The sequence below is a fragment of the Erpetoichthys calabaricus genome, chromosome 2, assembly GCF_900747795.2.
Source record: "Erpetoichthys calabaricus chromosome 2, fErpCal1.3, whole genome shotgun sequence".
NCBI classification, from domain to species: domain Eukaryota; kingdom Metazoa; phylum Chordata; class Cladistia; order Polypteriformes; family Polypteridae; genus Erpetoichthys; species Erpetoichthys calabaricus.
Window position 1 is genome coordinate 322080085 of NC_041395.2, and position 12893 is coordinate 322092977.

The 12893-nt window shown below is 43.6% G+C and overlaps 1 protein-coding gene across 1 annotated transcript in view; it reads right to left on the reverse strand.

Moving 5' to 3' along the window:
* The window catches only part of si:ch211-250c4.3 (uncharacterized protein LOC100535981 homolog), an 86161-nt gene that overhangs the window by 22004 nt on the left and 51264 nt on the right, over positions 1-12893 (reverse strand). The window contains exon 3 of the mRNA XM_028795979.2: positions 3719-3880. Within this exon, the coding sequence (XP_028651812.1) occupies positions 3719-3880 (162 nt within the window). The remainder of the gene's footprint in view (positions 1-3718; positions 3881-12893) is intronic.

Sequence of the window (12893 nt, forward strand, 5' to 3'; positions counted from 1 at the left end):
ATCAATGAGCCTCCATGATCACTGTTGCCAGTTCACCTGTTGAAGTTTCTTAGACCACTTTTGGTGGGTACTAACTACTACATAGTGGGAATACCCCAGAAGACCTGCCGTTTTCGGGATGCTGTGACCCAGATGTCTGGCCATCACAATCTGAACTTTGTCAAAGTCACTCTGATCTTTACGCTTGCCCATTTTTCAAGCTTCCAAAACATCACCTTCAAGAACTGACTGTTCACTTGCTGCCTAATATATCCCACCCCACAACAGGTACCATTGTAACAAGATAATCAGCTGTTAGTGTGGCTTTAATGTCATGCCTGATCTGTGTAAATAATTGTTGCTGTTGTTACCTCTGACGCAGAATGGAAAATAGTCCTCCTCAGGTGAAAGTGGAAAGCTTACCAGGGATTTTCCTCTCTGCCCTTAAACCAGCTATCCACCCATCCATTTCTGAACCCACTTTTCCAGTTTAGGGACAAGAGGAATTATCACTCTTCTGTAGTAGAGTGTAGAGACTTCTAGATAAAGTAAAATAACAACAGTGGGCTTGGGTGCCAGACCACTACAGCTCACATTTGTGCATTCGCTAGGCCAGTTTAGAGTCACTAATAAATCTAACACGCTCATTTTTGGGATATAGCAGGAGAAAGCACGACAGACACAGAGAAAGACATGCAAACTCTGCACAGAAAACAACCAGGAAAGGGTTTGAATTCTGGACTCCGAAGCTGTGAGGCATCATTGTCATCCTGTCCAGACGTTATTATTTTACCTTGCCCCCCATTTCTTGGGTACACTCATTGGAAGTAGAATCCAGTTAGTCATTTTCTAACCCACTGTACCCTGATCAAGGTTGCAAGGGGGTTCTGGAGCCTAAACCCAGCAAGCGCAATCCCTGGACAGGGCACCAGCCCATCCATCACACACAAACCCCAAACACCCCTCAACAGCAATTTAGTATCGCCAATCCACCTAACCTGCATGTCTATGGACTGTGAGAGGAAACTGGACCATGTGGAGGAAACCCACACAGACAAACATGCAAACTCCACGTAGGGAGGACCTGGGATGTGAACCCTGGTCTCCTTACTGCGAGGCAGCGGTGCTACCACAGAGTCACTTGGAATCCAGAGGAAAAAAAACAAAAAATCCACCCCGTGGTTGGACTTCTTGCTCAGAGACTAAAAGTGTCCCAAATCAAATTTCAGCTGCAGAACCTAAGTAAATAAATGAACGAACCAACCCGTAATGTGCTAGCTAGTCCTCAACACCTCGCGCCTCGCTTTGATTGACATTTCATGATCTGTCCACCATGAGACAGTAAGCCAGTGTAAATACTTCAGCCGCTCAACAGTTACCTGTGCTTGCCCTCATATGCTGGCCACCTGTTCGAAGAATGAAAAGATTATCTCCGAGGAATAGCAAGGAACAGATGACAAGAGCCAGCTGCATAAATGGATCAAGAACGTCAAAATCCTGTCAGCCCTCCTCCCTCCTGCTGCTGCCTTATGAGCCCTTCTGTTTGTTTATGTGCCTGCTGGAATGATTGAGGGCATGGAGATCTAACCTTGTATAGTGAACATCATCACTGACTTCCATAAGCACATCTTCATGTTAACGTAGCACCTCTCTTTGTGAATAAACCTGTGAATTGCTTTAATTAGTCCGCTTTTTAATGTCCCTTGTTTTGAACAACACCTTTGTGTGTGTAAGGATGGTCCCTTTGCTCCTCCCTCCAGTCAGTTAGTAAGTCATTTTATCGACTTCCTGTAGTTCATGTTATTGAGCAGCACTTGAAGGTGGGGAGTGAAGCCAACTGTAGGATAAATCTCGTATGTATCTAATCAGCTAACTGGTGTCAGCTCACCTGAAGGACATCACAGCTCCCTTGCTGGACAGTTTGGTCATTGAGAGAACCATTCAGTGGATGATGCAGTCAACATGGGTTTGCATTACATCCTGCAACAGCTTGACAACCCAGGGACAAATGCATGGATTCTGTTTGTGGACTTCAGCTCTGCATTCAATACAATAATTCCAGAACTGCTCCACTTGAAACACACCCAGCTATAAAAATATTACAAGTAAAGAGCAGAATTCAACAGTAGATGATATCACATACTGTGATTTGGATGTCTACTATCCACACTGCTCTTCTTCCACTACATTAATGACCGCACCTCTAAGGACCCCTCTGCCAGGTCAGGTCAGGTTGGTGAGCATGCACTGGCACAGTGCATTGCTGCACCCACCACCCAATGAAACGGCATGGGATCCTGGTTGGCAACCCCCCAGGCAGACACGGGGTTTAGTCCCACCCTCCAGAAATGACCCCCTATCTGCCACAGCCAGGTGTTACATGGAAGCCCCCTTGGCCTGGTCCAGCCACTCAGGTCCTCAACAATGAGGATCCTGCGAGTCAAATCACCTTCAGGGAATCGACCCACATGGCCGTAGTGCCATAACTGATGCTCCCTCACAATGCAGGTAATGTGCCTCATTTGGGACTCCATGAGCAACACAAAGTCAAACCAGTGGTACCCAAAGATTCTCTGAAGAGACACAGAACTGAAGGAGTCCAGTCTTCATCTCAGTTCACTGGATAGCGTCCATGTCTCAAAAAACAGGGAGCGCCAGGACTCTAAAGACTTGGACCTTCGTCCTTTTGCATAGATATCAGGAGAGCCACACACCCCTTTCCAGTGACCTCATGACCCCCCATGCTCTCCCAATCCATCTACTGACTTAATAGGAAGAGTCACCAGAGACATGAATGTCACTGCCAAGGTAAGTAAACCTCTCGACAAGGTCGACACTCTCTCCGCAGACAGACACACTGCTGAAGGCTGTGCCCAAGAGGTCAGGGCCTGTTAAAGCCCATTGCGGCACTTGTTGTGTGATTTTGGGCTATACAAAAATAAATTGTATTGTATTGTATTGTATTGTCATTAAAGCCCTGGCTCTTGGTTTTTATCAGGACTCTCGCAAGCCCAGACACTCAGACTCCTCACTCAGTCTCTCGAGAGACCCGATCAGAGCCACCATTCACTCTGTGAAGATCACAGCATCGTCAGCAAAGTCAAGATCAGTGAATCTTTCCTCACCAACAGATGCCTCACAGCTGCTGGACCCCTTGACCCTTCCCAACACCCAGTCCATACAAGTATTGAACAGAGTAGGAGCAGAGCAGACCCCTGATGAACCCCAGAATCAACTGGGAAAAACACAGAGGTCCTGCCTCCACTCTGCACAGCACTCACAGTACCAGTGTAAAGGCCGGCCATGATATCCTGTGAAGTCTCTGGGTGTCCCGCACGGCAGCTTGATCAACCGAGTTGAACACTTTATGAAAATCACCAAAGGCTGCAAAGAAACTCTGCCGATATTCGCATTTGCGCTTTATGAGAACCCTCAGTTCAACATTCTGTCAAACTTATCAAATATACGGACGACACGACCATCATTGGGCTCATCAGGAATGCATGCATACTTGGCCAGTAAATGTGACTCTGATCCTGATTAGTAGTTCAAATAGTGTTATTTTCGAAATGCCAATTGACACTTTCTTTTATTGCTTTAATATCTATTTTGCTGAATTTGGAAATTACATTACAGTGACTAAGACAAATCAATCAAGGATACAGTCAGCACCCGTTTATGTTTCCTATCAGTCTCAAGGGTGATAAATTCTAAAGCTCTAGGGGGCGCCATTTCTTACCTCCTTGGCAGTCTTCATATTGCCCTCCTTCTGCAAGCTGCAGTTTTGTTTTTGCAGACGAAGGTTGTGCTCCTGAAGCTGCGCGATCTTCTCGATGAGTCGACAGATGTGCTCCAGGTAGCCCAGACCAGCGTTCACTTCCTTCACCTTCCCCTGGTTCACCTGCCATTATAACAGAAATTGGATTTAGCATCCCAGGAAAATGGCGAGGTTCTTTTGCTTTTTTGTTTGTTGATGTTTTCTAAAAAAGAGTTTTGTTTTAATTTTTCTTCAAGCTGTTGGTATGCTGATTTATATATATATACTAGTCATTTAGCCCGTTACAATAACGGGTGCTAGAACAGTAGTGCATAAACATTAGTAGGAACAGTCTATATTAAATGGCAAGGGACTTTGACCTCATTCTTTTTGTTGGTCGTATTTTTCTTTCTTTCAGCCTTTCTTTTGTTGATGTTTACTTTCTGAGCTGACCGTTCTTCATGGGCTGCCGCCGTGTATCGTGTGTCTTTAATTTTCAGTGACAGTAATACTGTCTTGTACGTCCGTAATATACCTTTAACTTTCTCTGGCGGTAATACAGGCGTGCGCGTCGGTAATATGCCTTTAAACTCCTCTGACAGTAATACTGGCTTGTATGTGGCTGTAATATGAGTCGCTGTATTGTGTACCTTTAATTTCCTCTCGCAGTACTGTAATACTGGTTTGTATTAACGTAAAACGCCTGTAAGCTTTCTCTGACAGTAATATCGCACGTCGCACCGTGCCCCGCGCATGCGCACTTCACCAGAAGACACACACACAAAGACACCTGGACGCACACAGGGATTTTATTAAAGAGGATATATATAATTTATATATTATATATATATATATACATATATATATATATATATATATATATATATATATATATATATATATATATATATATATATATATATATATATATCTAATAATGCTTTTCTTTTAGTTTGTCGCTACTGCTTTACCGCTGCTATACTCTTCCATTTCTATGCTATCATTTGTCGTAGTATTAAAGTTTGTTTCGTGTGATATTTCAGACTTGTTATGAACCCAATGTAAGATTGTGCTTGGGGAAATCGGCTGTTGGGTTCATTGAATTTTTCACATAAGCATATTTTTCTTTTTGCTTTGCGACCTCCCGCACCGTAACCTATCATCTATGAGGGAGGAGCAAAAGCTTTAGATTCATCAAAAATTTCGATCTCCGGTTTTCGACAGATCTTAACATTTCAGGGTCCCCTGACACCGAAAACATTGATATAAAATGGCTGGATGGAAAAAATTCCAGACTCATAACTGTAATTAGATGATGATGAGCTAATTAGTTTTTGAGCCAAATTGTGCAAGAGAAAGAGGCGCTCTAGAGGAACCCTCAAATACTGTAATTGTACAATTAATTATGAATTCTTCTCATCAATTGCTATCGTAATGACCTATTTTATAATCAGAAAGATCAGCATCAGAGCGGTAAATAATTTCTGAATTGTAATCGAATATTTTGGGTAACCTGGCCCCTGCGGCGCAAAGCCTATTGACACTCACGTCCAAATTTCTTTTGATATTACTTATGTGTAGTATGCTCACTAGTTTATAATTTGATTGGTGTGGTTTTTTTTTGTTTTTTGTTTTTTTGTGCTGGCATAATCACCATGAGTGGCGTTATAACCAGCTACAGGGTGATTCACTCGACAGAGGCCCCGAATATTCTCTAATAACTCTCGCTAGGAGGAAGCAAACCGAACAAAACAACGGGAAATGTGCTCCTCAGCATATTGAGCTTCGAACAAGCTGGGATGCCCCTGCGTCAGAGTGATGAGGTAGGCGCTGGACAACTATCCTAAATTTCTACCAGTGGCGTAGCGTAGTGGGGGCAACAGGGACAGCCCGCCCCGGGCGGCACTTTTAGGGGGCGGCAAAATTTCACAATAAATAATAATAATATCTTGTAAAAATTTGAACCATACCTAAATAAGGGGGCGGCGGAATATTCCTCCGCCCCGGGCGGCTGACACCCACGCTACGCTACTGCTTTCTACCTCCATTTGCAACTTCTGGGTGCATACCACACTTACCCCTTCACTCAGTCTCTTGACTTCTCATTAGGATGGTGGTGTCAACAAGTCAACAAGTGCAATTTGTATATTTATTACTATTCGGTTTGTTATTATTTTCTCTCTTCTTGTTTTTTTGTCTTTTTAACTCTTATTCCTCACACTGAGTCGATTGCACCTTCAATTTCGTTGTTCCTTTGTAAAAGTGACAATGACAATAAAGATCTATCTATCTATCTATAGGGTGGTCAGGATCTAATTATGCAATTTTCATTACGCTATAACTTATTAAGTTTATTACATAGAGAATTCACAGCACCTGCCCTGCACACAGAGATTTCACTTAAAATTCTTTTTGTTGCCGATAGATGGCAGCACCTGCCCTGCATTCCAAAATGGCGGGGAGACGGTTGTTAGTCGAACAGTTGTATAATTAGATCTGGACCAGCCCGGCGCGTCTTCATGGTGCGAACCTATTGGGTCACCAATTCGTTTAAGCGATGTCAGAATCAAGTGGATGATCGTGAGTTAACAGAAGGTTAATTTCAGCAAGATGGAGCAACGTGTCACACATCAGCAAAGATCATGGCAGAAACTGAGTTCTAATTTGGCAACAGGGTAATTTCAAAGGGACTTTGGCCACCATGGTCACCAGATCTGACACTTCCAGACTTTTACCTTTGGGGTATACTTAAAGGAAAAGTCTATCAGAAAACAAGCCTTGCACTGTGGAAGATTTGAAGAAAGACATCCATGTGAAATTGCTGCTGTTCCCTACGAGACGCTCACAGATATGTTCAGGAACATGGAGCGGCACGTTGAAATGTGTCTGGTAGAAAACGGAAACCACTTCCAGCATCGCATGTATTGCAATCGATTACATACACGCCAAGGTGTGCGTATTTTTTTTAGTTCAGATTGTGTCATCCTAACGAGAGTTACAACAGAATATTCGGGGCCATTCAAACTTCCCTTTATAACAAACAATTGTATTTTCTGCTCCGGTGCTCAAGGCAGCACGGTGGCAAATGTGGTAACACCATTGCATCTCACGTCCTGGGTCCTCTCTGCGTGGAGTTTGCATGTTCTCTCTGTGTCTACATGCGTTTCTTCCGGGGGATCCAGTTTCTTTGCACCCAAATCAGAGTCCAATTCAGAATGATACAACATTCACAAAGCATCATTAAGTGAGTATTTTTCTTTGTGCGTTCGCTTCGCTCTCTCCCCAGAGGTCGATGTCATTTTTGCCGTCGTTTGCTCTTCGCAACTCACGTAGGAATTAAACATCAAAAGTCAGAGAATCTACCTTTATCATAACGTTACAGCTGATTTCCGCCCTTACTCGTCTTGTCAACAAAAGTCAGCACCCACCCTAAAATCTTGAAAAGTTAAGGGTGCGCATTATATGTGAAATCCTTTTTTTCCTGAAAATCTTGGGTTAAATCAGCATGCACATTACACACAAGTGGGCATTAAGCGTGACGTACAGTACATACAGGGTGATTCTGAGTCAGGATGTATTACTGTCTTAATAATGAAACAATCCGAACGAAATAAATATCACGGTATTCCTGAATAAATGTACGAACGAGTGAGGCATGGCGCTTTTCTGTCGAGACTGTCGGCGAGCAGAAGAACGTCAGTGTCGGTGAGCCGGACTGGCGCCCACAGCGAGCTGCTGTGCACACAAAGTTAATGCATTGACAAGGATGGCATACACGTTTGAGCACAGGGACATTTTTGACTTATTTGTGAATCAACTGGATGACCGTGAGCATCAGTGACCGTTATTTCCAGCAAGATGGGGTAACCTGTCTCACGTCATGGCATGCAGCATGGCACAAATTGAATTGTTTTTTGGCAATCAGGTCATTTCAAAAGGGACTATGGCCACATCGTTTACTAGACCTGTCACCTCCAGATTTCTTCCTTTGGGGAGCGCTGAATGGAAAAGTGTACAAGAACAAGCCTGGTACCCCCACAGTGCTTGCAGATACTGTTCCCAATATGGAGTGCTGGGTTGATCTGCGTTTGCAAGAAGACAGCGACCATTTCCAACACCGAATGTGACTGGATGGTTTACATGTCTATCTAGATAGGCACTGTATTTATTTTGTCTCTATCGCTTCATTATTATGTGAGGAACACATCTAATTTGGGGACCCACCACTTAGAATCTCCCTGTATTTTTAAATGAATCTGTAACACTACTCATTGTCAAATGCTACCTTTTTCTAAATGTATTTTTTGTAGTAGTCCTCGATTTGAAAGGCACTATATAAAATCAAATATAACTGCATTTCTTTTTTTCAGGACGTCAGACACAAAATGAAATGATTTGACTTCATAATTGTGGTCCATCACCCAACTCCAGCACCATTCCGAGCAACAACACCACAACAGAGTGTAATTGCAGACCGCAGTACCGATGAGGTCAGTTATGTAATGCCCCAACATCACGATACGTCCTCAACGTTAGTCACACAACACCCATCGCACTCGACTATGATTAACATTAGGGCCCCGTTACATAATGGTTAAGATTAGGGTTGTACGAGGCTTATCTGAGTCAAAGAGCGTTTTGTGACTGACGTTGTGGGCATTACCTGACCTGTGTCATACGTACTGCAAGCTCCACCAAGACCCTCCTCAATGGCACCGAAGAGTGGGTCCTGATGTGAAAAGCCCTACTCATTAAATTACATTCAATCCAACAGGTGGCACTGTTTCCATAAGTAATCCTCACAAAAAAAAGCTGAAGCAGTCGTCTCAGTGCCAAGGACCCCTGCTTACCCTCTCCGTTTCAGCATGGAATGGTTTGTCCATTAGAGGAGGATGCAAGCTGCCATTAGAGAAATTGGTTATTTGCTATTTTACGACGCCTTTTGAGGTTTATCGTATTCCAAAATGCTTTACATTAGCTGCATAACACATTTCTCCAATGTGATAAAGGGTTGAACCAGAAGATGGGCCACAAAAGGGTTAAGTTGGGGGTGATAACTGTGAGCCTACACTTGGATTTAAACCCCTGACCCCGCTAAGCCCAGCTTCTCACCCTTTTGTTGACTTTTAGATGAAACTTTCCTCTAAAGAGAGCTGAGTTTCACTTGAAGAATGTCAGGAACCCTGGGGGGAACTGAGCAGTGCTTGTGTGTGGGCGAGCTGCTTAATCCGAAGTTGCACTCACGACGTATTCACTTTCCACGGCCTCACACGCAGGAGTCGTCCTTGGCTCTGTGGCAGCGTCTGGCATCCTGTTTATTTGTTACTCAGTGCCTGGCCTTCTTTGTGTGAAGAGCTCCCTGTGGCACACACGCCTCTCTGCACTCCACATGGCTCTTTCACGACAGGAGATGGAGGCCAGGAACGTGCTAATCCCGTTTAATTAACTTTCACTCGAGATTCAAATGGCTGCATTCCTCAAGTAAGACGGTGGGGGCACAGTGGTAGAGATTGCTCTTAGTTACTGGACAATGAGGGACAGAGGAGGGGCTGCAGTTGGGGTGCCCTCTCACACCTGCCTACTTGGCACTGGTTGACTTGACTACAAGTCATGGATTGGACATCCATTTTCACTTGATTGTAAAGTCCACAGGAGAACTTTGAGTCTTGTTTTGGGTGGAAGGGCTTGGGCGGTGACCCTATTCTTACCTTGTTTTATAGACCCACAGATATGTTCTGTTCTGTGTATTGTATTGTAATGACCCCCTTCTCTTTGACACCCACGTACCAGAAAGGGGTCTCTCTCTGAGTTGCCTTTCCCAAGGTTTCTTCCATTTTTTTTCCCTAATAGGGTCTTTTTGGGAATTTTTCCTTGTCTTCTTAGAGAGTCAAGGCTAGGGGGCTGTCAAGAGGCAGGGCCTGTTAAAACCCATTGCGGCACTTCTTGTGTGATTTTGGGCAATACAAAAATTAATTGTATTGTATTGTATTGTATTGTATTGTATTGTATTGTATTGTATTGTATTGTATTGTATTGTATATGTCCTCCACCCCAACTCTTGCAATTATCTGGAACCTTGGAAATTGAAAAAGAGGGAAGAACGCAGACACCAAGAAGACCCGTGTGGTGAGACGCAGCAATGTATCCTTAGGAGACTCAGAGCCACACACACTGGCTGCCTTGGCTGGGATCATCTGTGACAATTCGTTAAATATTCCGGTTGTATGGTGATTTGCCACATCCATTTACCTTTTGATTTACGACAGCTTTTTGACATATTAAAAATTTTAAATCTGTAATGAGTGAATAAATGTGTATTACCTGCTTCTCTTGCTTGCTTTTAATATTTCTCTATCATACAGGCTGGGATATCAATAAATAAGAGAAAAGCACGGCATCGGCCAATTTCATAGTCCTAGATGTAAGTGCCTTGTGTCTGAGGGCTAGCTGATTAGCTGAGTGACAGGATAAAACAACAAGAGTTGAGGTGGAGGAAGTATCTGTAGGTCTACATGACAAAGAATTTGGAATATAAGAATCTTTTGCATTAGGATTGAGTCCTAAAACCGTTCCACGATAAAAGTCTCCTCTGAAAAGTAATCAGGCAACAGCCGACTTTGTGAAGGGCCACTAAAGGACCACTGAGCATGCCGAGCCAGAATGTGCAGTGCAGTGAACCTGAGGAATAGACAGAGACTGCAGGAAGAGCAGGGTAGGGAACAAGAAAAGCTGTGGTACATTTTGGGGCCAACCATTCAAAGGCCCAAGGCTGTACATGATGGGAGTCCCCTTAATATGAATGAAATTACTGCAACGCACTCCTCTCAGGACCACCCAAAAAAGACATAAATCGATTGCAACCAGTGCAGAATGCAGCTGCCAGAATCTTAACTAGGAGAAGAAAATCCAAGCACATCACACCAGTCTTAGCATCACTACACTGGTTACCTGTGTCATTTAGAATTGACTTTAAAATACTGCTTATGGTTTACAATGCCTTAAATAATCGGCACCATCCTATATCTCACAGTGCCTCTAACCTTACATTCCAAATCGTAACCTTAGATCTTCAAATGAGGGTCTGCTTACAATTCCAAGAGCTAAACTTAAAAGAAGTTGTGAGGCGGCCTTCTGCTCTTATGCACCTAAAATCTGACATAGCTTACCAGGCTAATATGGTGGAGCACTTTAAAAAACTGCTAAAAACTCATTACTTTAACTTGGCTTTCTCATAGCTTCATTTTAGCGATGTTCTTGTATATGCATTTAATTATCATTTTTTTGTCTCTGAAATCTGTACTAACCCCTACTTTCTCTGCTGTTCCTTTACTAGTTTCTTGTGGCGGCGATCTGCACCACCACCACCTGATCAGGACACCATGCAGGCCCTACATTGATGGATTGAAGGCCAGAGGTCCACATGACCATCATCATCTAATTCTTCCACGTGAACCCTGAATACAATGAGGACCGATTGAGGTCATTTATGTTGGGCAGAATGCACAGAAGGGGCTGGGTGGTCTCCTGGCCTTGGAACCCCTGCAGATATTGTTTTTCTTTTTCTCCAGCCCATCTGGATTTTTTTTTTGTTTTTTCTGTCCTGCCTGGCGATTGGACCTTACTTTATTCTTTGTTAATCTTGTAAAGCACTTTGAGCTACATCATTTATACGAAAACGTGCTATAGAAATAAGTATTGTTGTTGTAAATGATCAGGCCCTCAGTTGAGTGAGACGTCACAATAGCAAATGATGTCAGCCTTAATATAAATTAAACATGTTGGGTCCTATGGTAGGTTAAATGTGAATCTCTTTAATATTTTTGACGTAATTTGTTTCTTTTATTTAATTTAACTATGAGTGGTGGTCCATGTCAGCCTTCCTAATATGACACATTATTGGGGCCATTAATCAAGAAGACTTTTGATAGGAGGTCGCATGAATCAATTCAGTTCAATTCAGTTGTATTGTCTCAAAAGGGAAATTTGGTTTGTCAGCTTGGGGTAACAGACAAGGTCCTAGTTCAAGTAGGTAATGTTTAGGTGGGCAGTACACTTCAAACTGATATCTACAGGAATGCCCAGACCCAAAGTTTTCATGCAGAACCTTGCCTAAAGCATCACACTCCATCAACAGGCTTCTCTTACTCCCATAGTGTTATCTCTTCTCCAAGTACGTATTTGAAGACACATACCCAGCATTCCACATGATGTGACAGAAAATGGTATTCATTGGATCAGATGATCTTCCAATGTCCACTTTCAATGCTTGTGTGCCAATCGTAGGCATTTTAATGATGGACATTCGGACGGGTCTGTGGCTACAAAGTCCCATACGCAGCATGATCTGTGTGCCATCATTAAAATTATCTGTGGTTTTGGTCCCAGTGGTTCTTCAGTTGGTTTGTACCCAGAGCCAGCCAATCCATTAGGTGATGTAGGTGACGGCCTAGGGCCATCGTCATTAGAAGGGCACCATTTATGTAAGTAAAGGTAGGAGCACACTTTGGACATGACGAGGGACGCACCCTACGAGTCACAGAAGTATGATAAAATGTATGATAATAATGTCAAGTATGATAATAATGTCCGCTGTATGTACACAAAGGGGTTTCTGAAGGCGAGGGGGTTCTGAACACTGAGAGAGGAGGTCATCAAACTCTGATGACACTGAGTGGCCACCTTTACCCACTGGGCACCATTTATGAAAGTAAAACAATGCAACGCATGCTTCATACACCAAGGGGTGTGTGCTCTATAAATTCCAAGGTATATGCACAAGGGGGGGGGCCTTTTGTGCTATTGAAGAGGCGGGGGCTTCGGACACCAAGGGGAACAACCCCACTCCGAGGTCGCCAAAGTCTTCTTAATACAGACTACTTGCTATGGACATCCGTCAACCCCACCTTGGGCTCCAAATGCTGACCTCTAACATCAATGAGTTTTGACTGACCAACACCTCCTTGGCAGTTTGTGGGTTTTTACCTTGTGGCGGATGGCCGGGACACCTCGCTAGTGGAAGGACTGGGAAAGAGAGTTTATTCAGAACATTATCTCAGACGGAATGCTAGAGGGAAGCCCCCCTGGGTTTGGAACATGGAAGCTCGACCCTGCCGGTGCCCTTGGCCACCACCTGGACCTGGACATTTGTTGAACCCAG